The 14,827-nt window shown below is 41.9% G+C and overlaps 1 protein-coding gene across 1 annotated transcript; it reads left to right on the top strand.

Annotated features, from left to right (window-relative positions):
- The first annotated feature begins 6,560 nt into the window (after positions 1–6,560).
- Positions 6,561–9,760, top strand: krt94 (keratin 94). Its single transcript, XM_034120396.1, has 8 exons — positions 6,561–7,124; positions 7,478–7,560; positions 7,652–7,808; positions 7,931–8,092; positions 8,257–8,382; positions 9,024–9,244; positions 9,365–9,378; positions 9,472–9,760. Exons 1-8 carry the CDS (start codon positions 6,648–6,650, stop codon positions 9,519–9,521), a joined length of 1,290 nt encoding a protein of 429 aa, XP_033976287.1. The 5' UTR covers positions 6,561–6,647; the 3' UTR covers positions 9,522–9,760.
- The last annotated feature ends 5,067 nt before the right edge of the window (positions 9,761–14,827 follow it).

Here is a 14,827-nt window from a genome sequence, read left to right as displayed (position 1 = left end):
TTAGAAAATGCTACAGCATTTCAGAAAACGAGACACCACAGTAGTGTTTTCTCAAATGCTGTTTTGACTTGCACTTCAGGGCCACCGTAAATTACTTACTGTATGATATAAAATCTTTTCTTAATGTGACACTTTAGCGAAAGCAACCATTTGCACTTAAAGTAAACAGACTAAGCTTCCTTATAATAAATCTTTATTAATTGACTATTGGAATGATCCAAGGTGGGTCTATTGACCCAACAGGCTTTTGTTTAGCGGAGCCACAGTGGAAGAATAAAAGAGTCTATATGCACAGATAATAATTCAATGTGTAAGTGAATGTTTAACTTTGTGTGCAGAAACAGGTCCCGTATTGTATTGAGAGGAGAAACACACCTCTCAGAACAGTGCAGCGTGGATGTCAATGATTCAGTCTAGGATCTTAGTAAGAAATGTTGCATGCTGGGATGTGATTGCGCAGTGCATTCTGAACCGCTGAGCAGGATTTGATAATGCCTGAGAAGAGAGGGGTGTGGTACATGGAGACCAGGCTCTAAGGGGTGTGTTGCTCCATTACAGGCTCACATCTGTGATTCATACTTTCTCAATCTGCACCGAGCTGCTGCTGCTGCTGTTTGTGCTCTGTGAAAAGTGTCTTTGTATGCAGGTCAGCACATTTCAAAATAATCAGATTAGACTCTCTCTGAGTTATTGAGCAAGAAAGAACTGATTAGCTTTTTGATTAATAGTGTTGAACAAATTACTTCCAACTAAGAGCCATATAACTTTGGAACTGATTCACAGAAAAGGTGTATTCGGCCAGTAAAATACACAAGGTGATACTGCTAAGGGACATTTTACAGAATGTGGTGCAATGCATGCTTTTCTGTGGTTAACAAATTCAGTCATTAAAAAAAGTGACCATGGAATGTAATTCATGCTAAATTTAAAGTTAGGGAACCTTAGGAAGTTATAGCAAAACAGGTAAAGGAAATGTTTGTGCAAAATAGAAATGAGTGCAACGATTTCTAAGAATAAATAGTAAAACAACAAACAACAAAAAATAGCAATTTGTGCAAAATACATACTACAACCACCTTTTTTAACAACATTTTTTAGTATTATAAAATTTGAGATGGCCTTATTCTTGATGTTCAGGAGGAGTGAAGGGCTACGATGAAAAACCCTGCCCTGCTTCTAATGGCCAACAGGGGGCAACTCCACTGGAAGAAGAGGTCTGATTGTATAGAAGTCTATGAGAAAATTACCTCCTATTTGATTGTTACCTTAATAAACATTTTCCTAATTTCCTTTATGGTTTCTATTGCAATTTCAGTATGAGTCTTCTACAGAATAATGTTAATTTTGTAAATGCTATTATATAATAAAGCAGTGTATCCTTTATGGTGTGCTACCTTTCTACAGTTACCACCACATTGACCAGTTTGGGCGTGTCTTACCATTTTGATTCTTTTAAGTTTGTTTTCAGCTCATGTTAATTGTAAAATGTCCTTGTTCATCGATAAATTGTACTTAGCTACATGCTATCGAGTTGCTTTTGGTAAAATACAAGGTGTTGCTTTGAAGTAAAATGTAAATTGGTCATGCAAAGGCACATATACAAACCACAGTGACAACCCTAAACGTAGTAAAACAAGAGAACAAAGGTTGTTGGATGTGCCATGACATGATATGATGTGCCAAGTTTTTTTTTTTTAAAGGAAGTGACAAGTTTGTGAATAACATGGGAAGGCGAGGGGCGGTGTATTCGTCTGCGCTCAGGTGCAGGAATCCAAACCATCCGGACCTCAAGACAATACACCAGTTGTGACACATACACACTGACAGCCTCACAGTTGCTATGCTGCAAACAAATAGTGGATTTTTGTAATGCTGTTTTTATGTTATACAGTATGTCAAGGTAAAATGCAGAGCAGGGGACTTCCCTTTATGTCTTCTTGAGTCTAGACGCCCTTTGTTTTTTTAATTGTATAGTCACTGTGTTCTTTACAGCTGACAGAAGGAAACTCAATCACAGCATAAATTAAGTATTGAACTGTTTTTGGAGGTAACCTCCCTGTTTTACTTCATTGTGACTCTACTTACTACAATAAAAGGCCATTTTGACCAGGATATTTATATATTATATTATAAGTCAAATAACTCATTATTTTTTTAAATGTTCTATCCTTAAAAACAGTAGGCCCACATATTATATAATCATCATACACATCACAACATAATTAACAAGCTGCACCATAAATCGGAATTGAAATGCAATGTCTGCTTTTTTTATCGTGGAAATCTTATCTTCAGTTTTACACGCATGAATCAGTTAGCAGTAGCATTCAAAGGGGGAGTAGTTGGAATAGTATTGTATGAGTCACAGTTTATTACTTGCTCTGCATAAATAACTCCCACAAAGGACATGTGGAGACATCTTACGATTTAGATGAAGTTAGAAGGAAAGCCTAATAGCATTCAACTCAATAATCAGTGATTAAATATAAGATTATGTCTGTTTATTTTAAGCTTCAATTTTCCTGCAGGCTTGTAAACGCCCTCTGTTTTGTGTAAATATTCATCACAGACTTTGTACTCAATCCTGCTGAGCTTGATACCAAAAAATACCTTAATCTGGGCTGAGAGCTCAAATGAGGTGCTGTAAAATACAGACTTTACACGTCACACAATCATTCAACATTGTAATTACGGAATAACTGAAAATGGTTGCATGAATGCTTAAATTAAAATACATAAAAAACACAAAGTGGTACTGTTTCATGTAAGATTGTAGAGTGAAGTTGAGTCAACCATTTGCATGAATCAAGCGGTTGCTTTTAGTGAAAACACCCATCAAGCCCATAGAACTCATAATTTATCTTCCTCCTAAACGACAACCAAACCAGCAAGATATGTGTCTGTCCCTTCCCGTTTCTCACAACTTGTGCCAACATAGCCAATGATTAACTGTGATGAATTAATGTACATGGCATGGACACTTGTAACAGTGGACGACAGTTACAAGTGGGTTTCACCTGTAAACATTGCACAAGCCTTCGGAGACTTTGCCCCTTTCCCCACCCACGAGACAGCTAGCAGCACCACCCAGGTTTTAATGTATTTTTCCCCTTATCTAGTTCTCAACATGGGTCTTAGTTTGGAGTCGTTTTTCTCTCATGTTTTCATTACGTGGGTGCTGACAGGCCCACTGAGATTATGCATAACAGCCATTAAGGTCTGCACAAATATACTTGCCTTGACTTGTTTTTGATTCCAATGAAGGCAAGATCACCCAGGGACACACATATTGAACATTTTGGGCCTCGACCCATGTTATATTTTTAGTCTGTTTCAACTCCCCCATTCCATAAAAATCCTTCTGTTAAATGATTAAGTTCATGTTATAAAAGTTATTTCCCACGTTCAGAATTCTTCAAGATTTTTAGAACTAGAGACCACCTTGCTTATGATCCAATTGCGTTGACATAATCTGTCAGCGAGGGACACAAATATAAACTCCTGGTAAAGTAAGCAAAATGTTGTGGTTGGTCCTGCTATACCATTGGTGCCTCCAGGAGCACTTTTTGCCATGATGACACACACAGGCTGAAAAGGGGAAAACCTGACCAACCACTGTCGTGGATATTTGAGAAAATAATTAGTCTGGAGTAAGATGTTGCAGTAAACACTTTGAGTTGTGTGGATCACTAAAGGTATAGTTAGACATTTTGGGAAACTTACCTATGAGCGATTTGATTACCATTAAATGATAAAGTTGACATTGATCTCACATGGAAGCTAGAGTCAGTAACTGGTTAGCTTAGCTTAGCATAAGGGCACAGTCACACATGGACGATTGAAGGCCAAGGCGATATTTGCCTAAAGCATAACCAAGTTTTTCAAAGGTAAATCGAAAAAGGTAAAGGTACAAAAGCAAAAGTTTTTCGCTCCATCCCTTGGCTCCAGCCTTAAGCCCCTGACACACCAACCCGATTTTGGGAGTCAGAGGCCGTCAGAGGCAGTCGGGCATTCGTGGCGCCCTACTCAGGTTGGTGTGTCTCACCGTTGTCTCTTTACGGCACATGTTCACACCTCCCGCAGCCGATTCAACATGTTGAATCGGTAGACAGTCGGCCAAAGAAAGTCGGCCAAAGAAATCACTCTGATTGGCTGTTCAGCTTAGCGAAGCAGTGCATGAGAAGCAAAGCGGAAGTGAGGGACCAAAACAAACGATTAAGAAGGCACACACAGACGGCTAATCTTTTTCATTTTCATCTCACCCGGACGCAAGAGTTTATTTTTTAATGCTTACATGTTTTCGATCGACGAGAGAGAGTGAAAATGGAACCCAGACGCTATTTGTTGTTTGTTTATATCACGCAGTCTGTTCTTCTTCTCTCGGTGTATAGTCTGTCTTCCGGTTGTTGCCTCTTTTGAATGACGAATACACACTACCGCTGCCTGCTGGTAAGGACAGTTATTGCCACTCGTCGACTGAAGTCTTTGCGGTGTGTTCGTAGGCGGGCGGCGTAGGCGGGCGGCGTAGACGGGCGGCTTAGCCGACGCAGCGGACGTAAAAGTCGGGACGTAAAAGTCGGGACGCCTTCGGTACGCGTTCTTTGGTCTCAGGTTGGTGTGTAGCGGCCTTTACAGTATATTGGTAGACTCTTGACCAACCCTTACAATCTACAGCAAAAAAGTCAAGTGATAAATAGCCTAGGCAATAAAGTTCTATTGCGATAAAAAATTATTTACCACTGAAATATATTACCTGGAACAATGTTTACATAAAAAAGTCATTAAAAAATATATCAGTGATGTCAGTGAGTTACATCGTAACAGCCCACAGCCAATCGCGATCAGAAGAAAGTAAGCATGCTAATTTAGATACTCCCGTTGTTCATGTGACCCTCGCAGCAAAGGTTTAAAGCTACGTCTATAGCGAGTCTCCCCTTCATATTTAAGGTACTGAAATAAAATCGAAATATTGTATTTGCCAAATTGTACAACTGTTCTTTCAAAATGTAGGCTACAGCTAAAGGAACTTGTCGCCTGCAGTAGACCTATAGTTATCCAAGTTATTATGTACTCACATATTCAGAGAGGTTACTGATTATCATTTTAACAAAGGGATAGTTTGTGTTGTTTGAGGTGGGGTTGTATGAATCATCCACAGTCTGTCCATTTTTACAGTAGACAACATTTGGCACGCCTTTAGTTTGGAGAAACAGGAGTACCAGCAGGGAAGCTGCGCTACAGTATGTGCTCCTTCGGACAGAGCAGAAGCTAAATATACCTCAAACAATTAAATATCGCTTTAAGTGTACTCTTTATTTAGAATATTTTCACCACTTTACCTTGCCATGAGACACCCCTCCTGACTGTATGGTTACAATGACAATGGATAAGTACTTCAAACAAACTAACCCTTTAAAGTAGAGTAAGTGGAGGTTGAGAACATGCACTTGTGGTTTACATGTAAATGTTCAGGCGAAAAACTCAAAGTTTTCCACAAGTATCTGTGATCAAGAGCCCCATTTGTTTGGTAAATGATGTAATGCAGTTGAGTTTACACAGCATGATTCACTTCTTCCCCTCACTGAGAGGTGACCCCCATGTGCCTCCCCAACCTCCCCCCGGCTGACACCAGATGTTACATTACAAGAGCATGGATGTTGGCCAGAGCCCAACTCTGAGATAAGCAGAGTACACACACACACACACACACACACACACACACACACACACACACACACACACACACACACACACACACACACACACACACACACACACACACACACACACACACACACACACACACACACACACAGGATACAGGACAGAGGGGGGGATGTTGTGTGTTAGGTGAACAATGGGGTCTCTCAAATTCCCTTAGATGGGTTTGACTGAAAATATGGAAAACAACTCTGCATGGTTTGTGGTTCAAGGCTACCAAGTTTCAATAAGGAATGACCTCTTATCTTTTATGCCACTCAAAGAGTAACTGCCTAATGCATAAAGCTGAATGCATAATGCATTTGCAAACAAGTACTTAATGAAATCAGTTTGGAAGTACATTATAATGAAAGGAACACATATTGACTGTGAAATAAAATGTTTCATCTGGACTAACTCGACTGTAACTTATCGTAAAGGGCAACACTTAATGTTGACTCATGGCGGGACACTTAACAAACCGCACAACTTTACTGTTTATTTTAGGATACAAATGACTTGTAAGATCCAGAGTAGAAGTATTTATGAAAGCATACTAAAATCATACATGCAGATGGAGACAGAAACACTTAGACAGATCCCGACTGACCCCCACGGACCCTCACACACAGAAGAAGAAAAACACACATTCCATACCAGTTTCCTCACAGGGAGGGAAAGAAACCTAACCCTGGTCTTCAGAGGAAAACAAATGGAGATTCTGCCAAGACCGTGGCTGAACAGTGAAGGAAAACTCCCTCCCACCCTCTCCACCTCCCTCCTACCCTCTCCACCTCCCTCCCTTCCTCCCAGCCGGGCCCGCCCCAGGTCCAGCTCTATATGAAGGGCCTGCCTCCCTCCATCACACTCCACAGTCCTGCTTCCGTCTACAGCTGTATAACGGTCCTCTCTCCTCGAGTTCTCTCTTCACCAGCAGATCAGCCATCATGTACAGCCACAGCCATAGCACCATGGGCGGGCCTCAGATGATCAGGCAGAGCCGCAGCTACACATCAAGCAGCGCTCCCCGCAAGGCTCACAGTGTGTCTGGGATGAACTTTAGAAGCGGCCCACGCATCTCCTCTACCAACATGCGCACCGTTTCCTCCGGGTATGGAGGTGGCATGGGGGGCGGCATGGGGAGTGGCATGGGGGGCGGCATGGGCTTCGGCAGCGGTGGGTACGGCAGCGGTGGGTTCGACCTGAACAGCGCCCTGGACCAGAGCTCTGTGCACCTGAACGAGAAGGCCACCATGCAGAACCTGAACGACCGTCTGGCCAGCTACCTGGACAAGGTCCGCTCTCTGGAGGCAGCCAACTCTAAGCTGGAGGTGCAGATCAAAGAGTACTACGAGACGAAGGGACCCGCAGCAGAGCGGGACCACAGCAACTACTGGGCCATCATCAATGACCTGAAGGACAAGGTAGGTGCCAGCCTCGAGCCCTAAACACCAGACAAGTCAAATGTTTGCTTTGCTGTTAATGATTATCAAGGTGGGAATGTAAAAAGGTTAGTTAGGCTAGTCTGCATGATTCCTTATGCTCCTGAATACTTGGTCTTTTGATGGACAGTTAATGATTGTGTATGATTTGTAAAAGCTCAAAATGAAGTGTGGAATAATGTGCATGGGAATATGACTATGTTGTAAGGTTGATGCTGCATGGGACATTACCTGATATATTATTGTGTAATTCAGAACAAACCTGCACAATGAAGTGTTCAAATTGTACTTTTGCCATGTGACCAACTACTATTTCCTGTTCTGCATCCCTTTAGATTGCAGCTGCCACCATCGACAATGCAAGCATCCTGCTCCAGATTGACAACTCCAAACTGGCTGCTGATGACTTCCAAACCAAGTAAGCAGGACATTCTCAAACATCTGTGGAACTGTTTACATTGTGTTAATGTCAAACAAGATGCTGATCTCATATCGGTGTTCTTTTTTAGATTCGATCATGAGCAGATGATGCGCCAATCAGTTGAGGCTGACATCGCCAACCTGCGCCGCCTGCTGGACCAGACCACCCTGACCAAGTCTGACCTGGAGATGCAGATCGAAGGCCTGCAGGATGAGCTGGCCTTCCTTAAGAAGAACCACGCAGAGGTGACTGTTGCTTCAGTCAAAATCGTTACTTGCTCTGATAACAGAAGCATGCTTCCTCACATCTGTAGAGCTGTTTAAAATACTGCCTCAACATCTTGACTTCTTCACCCCTGGTTCTTTAGGAGCTGGCAGCAATGCACTCTCAGCTTACCGGCACAATCAACGTGGAGGTGGATGCCGCACCCCAGCAAGACCTCAACAGAGTCCTGGATGAGATCCGCGCCCAGTACGAAGGCATCACTGACAAACACCGTCGCGACCAGGAGGCCTGGTTTAATGATAAGGTGAGAAGACTTTTCCATAAACAATCATATCCCACACGTTGCAAATGACTGGGTTTACGCCCTCAACACTCTAACCTGTAATTAAACAAAATCTCCTGGGAGAGTAAGACGAGCATCACCAAGGCTTCTTCTTCTTCTCAACTGTGTTTTGTACTTTTCTCTAGTCTACAACGTTGTCCAAGGAAGTGGCCGTCAGCACAGAGACACTCCAGACGACCAAGACAGAGATCAACGACCTGCGGCGCACAATGCAGGGCCTGGAGATCGAGCTGCAGTCTCAGCTCAGCATGGTGAGGAAAAAAAGAAAACCCCAAACTCAAAACATCTGTTCTGATCTTGCCTTATATGAGCAAAAATCCTGGATCGTTGTCTTGTCAGAGGGAATAGAGAAACAGTTACAGAGGTTCAAAGAGCAAAAGGGAGGGTAAAAGAGGGAGGCTTTTTCTGAAGAATGAGAGATAGATAAGAGTGTTAGGAGCTGTGGAGAAGGGGGTGAAGGGTGCCTGCTGAGGAAAACATTTCACAGTCATCTGCTCAAATTCTGAGAGACATAAAAGAGCTTTAAAAAGTCTGAAGGAATGCAGAACTGGATGACCCAAAAAGTAACACTCCCATGGATTATCTGTGCCAAGCTGGAGTAAATCCTGAACACTCCCTGCAAGACAGCCTACTACTGCAGTTAAAACACACAAGCATTCAAAACCCTATACACCTAACCCTATATGCCTTCCATCACAGGAAAGGGAATACAAATACAGACAAGCTTTAGTGTCTGTCTGACATATGTAATCCAGGGCGGGGTTTGTGTTCACAGACTATAGCTTTTAAATATCCCAAAGATACACTAAAGTAAACTGTTACAAATATTAATCAATCTATGAGTTACATTTAATGTACTTGAATTGTGCTCCTTTTCCCCCTCTCCTAACAGAAAGGGGCTCTGGAGCACACGTTGGCAGAGACAGACGGTCGCTACAGCTCCATGCTCTCCGGCTACCAGAACACAATCAACATGCTTGAAAACGAACTAGGCAACGTGCGCCAGAGCATCGACACGCAGGGCCAGGATTACAGAATGCTGCTGGACATCAAGACCAGGCTGGAGCAGGAGATCGCAACCTACAGGAGCCTGCTGGACACAGAGGATTCCAGGTACATGAAATGACACAGGGGCATGGACTTATAAGAGCATTTAGGCCAAAATGTAATGATTTATGCAGAAAAGAATGCCCACTTTACTCATTTTCTTTTTTTTCTTCCCTCTCATTCTAGACCAATGGCTACAGGTAAGAGACATCTCTGTTAAGACTACATTACAGAACAACTGTACAGTCAGCGTGAAGCAATGCCATCATGACTTCTTTCCTTTTTTTTCACAGGGGGCTCAAAATCCACAGTCACAACCACCACTGTGCGCAGTTCCAGCTAGGAGGTCCAACTGGCAGGACAAGCTGTTCCCAGACACACACACACACACACACACACACACAACAATACACACACATTCCTGCTAATAAAAGCTGTTACATGAGATGAGTGAAACTGTACTGAAAAGAAACTGAGATATGATACAAATTGAAGCTGCTGTTAAAGTTTGCAACTTTTGCCATTTAGAATTGTGTGTGTGTGTGTGACATGTCTGAAAAATAAATCTGCCGGTGAATACAAGTTGTGTTGTTTGGTGACTTTACTGGCCTTTTAGAAAAAGGTACATCTTTTACAATAACAGCACTCTGTTTATGCAGTGGTCATGGTAACTGGATTCACATTCTGGGAAGTGGGATGTGGATTTACGGAAATCTGTGTTACGTAACGGGGTTGTCGGGAAAGGGTGAACAATGGTTAACAGCTCCAGTGTGGAAAGCATTAGGGCTTAGAGAAAAAAACGCTCGGAGTGAGGCTAGTCGACCAGAACTCAAACAAAGCCCAACAACTTGAAGAAAAGTGCAAGTTATTTGACCAGATCAAATGTATGACCCTGGGCTTGCCCTGAGAGGTCATTTTTCAACATGACACACCCAATTGGTTGACTAATCTTTGCCCTGGAGGCTTTCAACATAGTGTTACACAAAGTCTGTCTCACTCCTGTCACCTAGTAACAAGAACACAAACGGCGGAGGATAGAAATACTGAGTGGGAAGGCAAACAGTGACAAACTGAACAAAGAGAGTCATTGTGGAAACAGGTGCTATCAGTGCTGCACTTTGGCCTCTTTATGAACAATGATAGATTGCAAATAACCAATGAGCTGTTAAGATGACGTTATCCCATAAGGTGATGCACCCTTGGAATTGGTGACTTAATATATATCTGTTATTTTTATGTATGTGTGAAGGAAAGGCAGGAAATGTTTGTGTTTGAGCTAGAAGAGAGAGAGAGAGAGAGAGAGCGTGCAAGAAGCATTTGATCCTTTGCACTCTGTACAGGTCAGCAGTTACAGCCTCTGATATTAAAGGGAAATCCTCTGAAGAGTTCATAATTCTCGGATGATGGTGTAATGTTGGTTTTGGACGAGTGAGATATTATAGAGAGGATCAAATTTCAAATTTGAGGAGCCTCACTTCACCCTTATTTGGACCCATTGTGGTGCACATCAGCATCTCCACCAGACTGTTATAATGATAGATGATGGCGAGGCCCTTTCAGTAATGCTTGGAATTTGACATTCAATCCAAAGCATGGGTCATTAAAAAGATGTTTCACCAACATCAGACAATTTCCCTCATATCAGTATTTAACACAGCAGGCCTGCTCAAAGCTATAACGGAACATCTGGTTACGAGCAAACTAATGCCAAACTTTACGAGTTCTTTAATAGAGTACGTTTCTGACATTAAAGATGTATGGATATAATATATGTTCAAGGCTTTTCCTATGATTACATTGTGACATGATAGTATTTTCAGATCCTTCTGTAGGAGGTACAATAGTAAAAGCAATATGATATGCATTACATTGTGCAAAATTACAGTCCAAATCCTTTGTTATATTTTGAGCCATTTAAAACATGTAGGTTATATTGAATGTTTTCTGAAAATTCAGACAAAATGTGAATATCACAAAGATATGAACTTATCTTCGTTGTTGAGGAGAGTTCGATAACAAGATTAGCCTAGCTCACCATTAAGGCCAAATACAGGGAAAATAAATCTATATATATTAACACAACAGTATCTTGTGTAAAAACTACAACTAGTGCAGGAAATAGTCCTGCACCACCTGCAAACTGTCAACAACCTACAGAGCTTCAAAGTAGTTACTGTAATTACAGTTCAATAATTTCAATCTATTCGCCCTAAATGCTAATGAGGTATGTTCATTTAGAAATAACCAGGGCTGCATTGTCATATGTGTCCTATTCTGGAAAGTATACTTTTTTCTGTCAGCTTTGTGAATGATTGCTGAACCACCAACAAACCAAAATAATAACTTGAAGTGGAAGCACTTAAAGGACTTGCTTCAATTTGTTGTAGAACCTCCAGGCGTAATATTGAGCTGTCACCGTAAAGAAATGAAGTGTGTATAAATTAGGTTTAATGATGGGTTTAATAGATAAGGTGATCAAGTAGGAAAAAGCAAGAAGCCGACGCTGAGTGTAGTTATGTTGTGATTGACAACATGAATAGCCAGACTGTCTGCAAGTGGGGGACTGCAACAAGGATTATAATAGGAAGCTGTGCCAAGATGGCAAGTCATTTCTGCATTATCTCTATGTCATGGCTGTCTGCCATCCAAGGCTAGCCTGAGGCTAGCAGAGAGCGAGATCAGAGAGACAAATAAACAGCTACTTGATGTCATGAAATTCTTGATAGTAGGCTACAGTTCAGTTCAATGAATTGTTAAAAGGTTGGATTCTTTTTTATTAAAACTTTTAAAGCAACAAGGGCTTTCCTACAATGTTTGTAAACCTTGCCTTGTCCTGCAACTCAATTCCAAGCCTGTAAGTTAATTTAGTGCAAAAAGCTTTAGAATTAATTTATTGCAAAGATTAGCACCACTTTCATCTGTGTGCTAAATATGGAGCTACTAGCTGCTAGGTGTTGCGTCGCCGCGTTCTCCTGCGTCTTGGCCATGTGTCGCACTGGAACACACCGCAAAGACTTCAGCCGAGCACTTACGAACTGCGCATGCGTGAGTGGCAATAACTCTCCTTACCAGCAGGCGGCGGTAGTGTGTATTCGTCATTCACAAGAGGCAACAACCGGAAGACAGAGAAGAAGAACAGACTGCGTGATATAAACAAACAACAAATAGCGTGTGCGTTCCATTTTCACTCTCGTCCATCAAAAACATGTTTCGTGCGGTACTGGAGCTATCAGCCATTGGAGTGTTGCTTGTGGAAGACTTTCTCAAACAACCGTTTCGCTTCTCATGCACTGATTCGCTAGCTGAACAGCCAATCAGAGTGATTTCTTTGTCCGACTGCCTGTGGCCGACGCACGGCCGATTCAACATGTTGAATCGGCCGTGCGTCGGCCATGAAAGGCCAAATAAGGCGTGTCACGGCCGACGGTGCGGGACACACCAAATTGAGTTTGGGCGACAGGGCACGCTTCGTCGTCCGACTAACGAAAACGGCCGATTTCGGCCTGGTGTGTCAGGGCCTTTAAGGCTGTAACAATCAGTTACTCTGCTGGTCACAAGCCCTTCAGGTTCACTTAAAGTCAAGAGTTATTTTTGAATGGATTTTGGTTAGATGCCTTACAACTACAGCGGTTGCTAACTAGTGGCTCAATGAGACTACTAAAGTTCAATATGCTGAAGACTAGTCCACCTCCACCTTAGCGAATGAATTTGAAGGTGGGCCTGCAGCCTTTCAATATGGACTTTTACCACATCGTATTAAGCTTTCATATCAGTGTAGGTTTAGTTAAGTATTAGTCACGTCTGCAGCGGTTAAACCCTAGGCTATTGTCCGTATCAGGAGAATGTTGATGGCTCAGGGTCAAAAAGCCCATTAGGGCCTACGAGGTGAGGGGACATTCTTCACTTGACTGGTGGACTCTATTCTGGAGCAGTGTTAGGTTTGACACACACGCTGAGAGGAATGCCTAACCTATTTGCTAAAGGTCTGAGATGCAGTATGGCATCAGACCTTGCTGTGAAAGTTTTCAAACTGTGCCCGAGCTGCACCCAAGCAAAGGAACAGTTGAGAGGCAGAGAGCGGAACAAGACCAAATACACTTTAGGGGCTTTGAGGCCCTGCCAATCAGGAGATAGCTGTGCTTTTTCATCCATTTGCATTTCTTCCTGTAGTCCATTCCCACCATATAACACAGTTTCTGACATTCAGTATCGTCTCCTGTTTCAAAAAGAAAATGAGGCTCTGACTGAAGTGCAGGACGGCTGAAAGGTGTGAGTTTAACAAGTAGCGCTGGTTTGGGGAACCACACCCTACATACGATTGCATAATCATGAAGACCAGAACGGACCTACTTGGGCAGTTATAAAGTGCTTATAACAGGTTAGTAGATTTCTATGAACAATGCATGACATTATGAAAAAACAAGTTAATACAAAGAATAGGGTTGTTCCTGTTGAATTGTTCTGTGGTGACAGATAAAGTGATCACAATCACTTCAAAAGCATCCCATGTGGTGGGTGGGTGTGTACTAGAGATATCGCAGGATGCATTGGGTGGAGGAACCCAAATGGATATGAGTTTAAAGAAACACATTGTTGAAATCACTATTAAGATACACACAAAAAAAGTTGAAGTGAAGTCCAGTGAAAAGAACGACTGATGAAAAAAACGCTCAGAGGAAGTGTGATGTCGATTTTCCCTTCTAAACTGCTACTAGCTGTAAACACCTACTGCAGCCTGACTGTGATTTTCCAAACGCTGTGTAAGTGTGCCCGAAAGGCTCACAATAAACTTTAACAGAAGTGCATTCATTGCAGCAGCTGTAAAAAAAAAGGCAGAAGTAATAATAAACGTAATGCTCTGCATGTGGCATTTTATAACCAAGGTTAAGAAGGGTAAAAAAGCCCAACAAGTGAGATGTGATCACATATAATCCCGTCATCTACAATTTTAATCGAAATAAATGAGGCAGAAATGAAAAATACAATATGTGCACTTAACAGTAAGCAGACAGCTTATTTGGGTTTAGTTCATTTTGCACAGGGCAACTCCCTTTTCTTGTAAAAGTTAAAGCACTGCTGCCACCAAGTGCTGGGTTCCTGCACATAAAAAATGAGCGTGGCACAGTCAAGACTGATGGAAAAAAAAATTCCAAACCCAAACAAAAGACATATGCTACACCTTAATGTAAAAAAACAGACATCTATTTATCATTTATTAAGTCGGCAAAAAAAAAAAACAGGTGCTCTCCGAAATGGTCATAAATCAGCACTCACTTTCCCAAAATTGTGGAAATTCATTGAAGACTTGTTTGTCTGGAAGTTATGGAAACCCCCAGCAAATATGGGTGTTGACACTTTAAGGATAGCTAAATGATGTGTATGGGATAATCATTGATTAGATGAATCAACAAAGGAGTTCTGCGTTATTATCAGTGCAATGACAGAATGAATACACTTTTCACATGATAAGCACTATGTAGATGTTGCTAGTCGTTCAATATTTAAATTGAACTGTGTCTTTCAAAAATGTCAAATATAGGTGAGATAGAGCTTATGGTTTTGACCTTGACATTGGGGGCAACAATGGTGGTAGACTTTTAACTCAACTAGAGTACTAAAGACAGATCAAGCAACTCTGACATAAGATGA

This window comes from Trematomus bernacchii, unplaced genomic scaffold, assembly GCF_902827165.1.
Source record: "Trematomus bernacchii unplaced genomic scaffold, fTreBer1.1, whole genome shotgun sequence".
In the NCBI taxonomy this organism is placed as follows: Eukaryota; Metazoa; Chordata; class Actinopteri; order Perciformes; family Nototheniidae; genus Trematomus; species Trematomus bernacchii.
The sequence above is the reverse complement of the archived record's forward strand: the minus strand, read 5'-3'. Positions and strand labels throughout refer to the sequence as shown.

Excerpts from the sequence above, each read along its gene's own strand:
- krt94 (XM_034120396.1), top strand. The coding sequence starts at position 6,648 with ATGTACAGCCACAGCCATAGCACCATGGGCGGGCCTCAGATGATCAGG. Across the intron at positions 7,561-7,651 it reads GCTGATGACTTCCAAACCAA|ATTCGATCATGAGCAGATGA; the intron begins GTAAGCAGGACA and ends GTTCTTTTTTAG. Across the intron at positions 8,383-9,023 it reads TGCAGTCTCAGCTCAGCATG|AAAGGGGCTCTGGAGCACAC; the intron begins GTGAGGAAAAAA and ends CTCTCCTAACAG.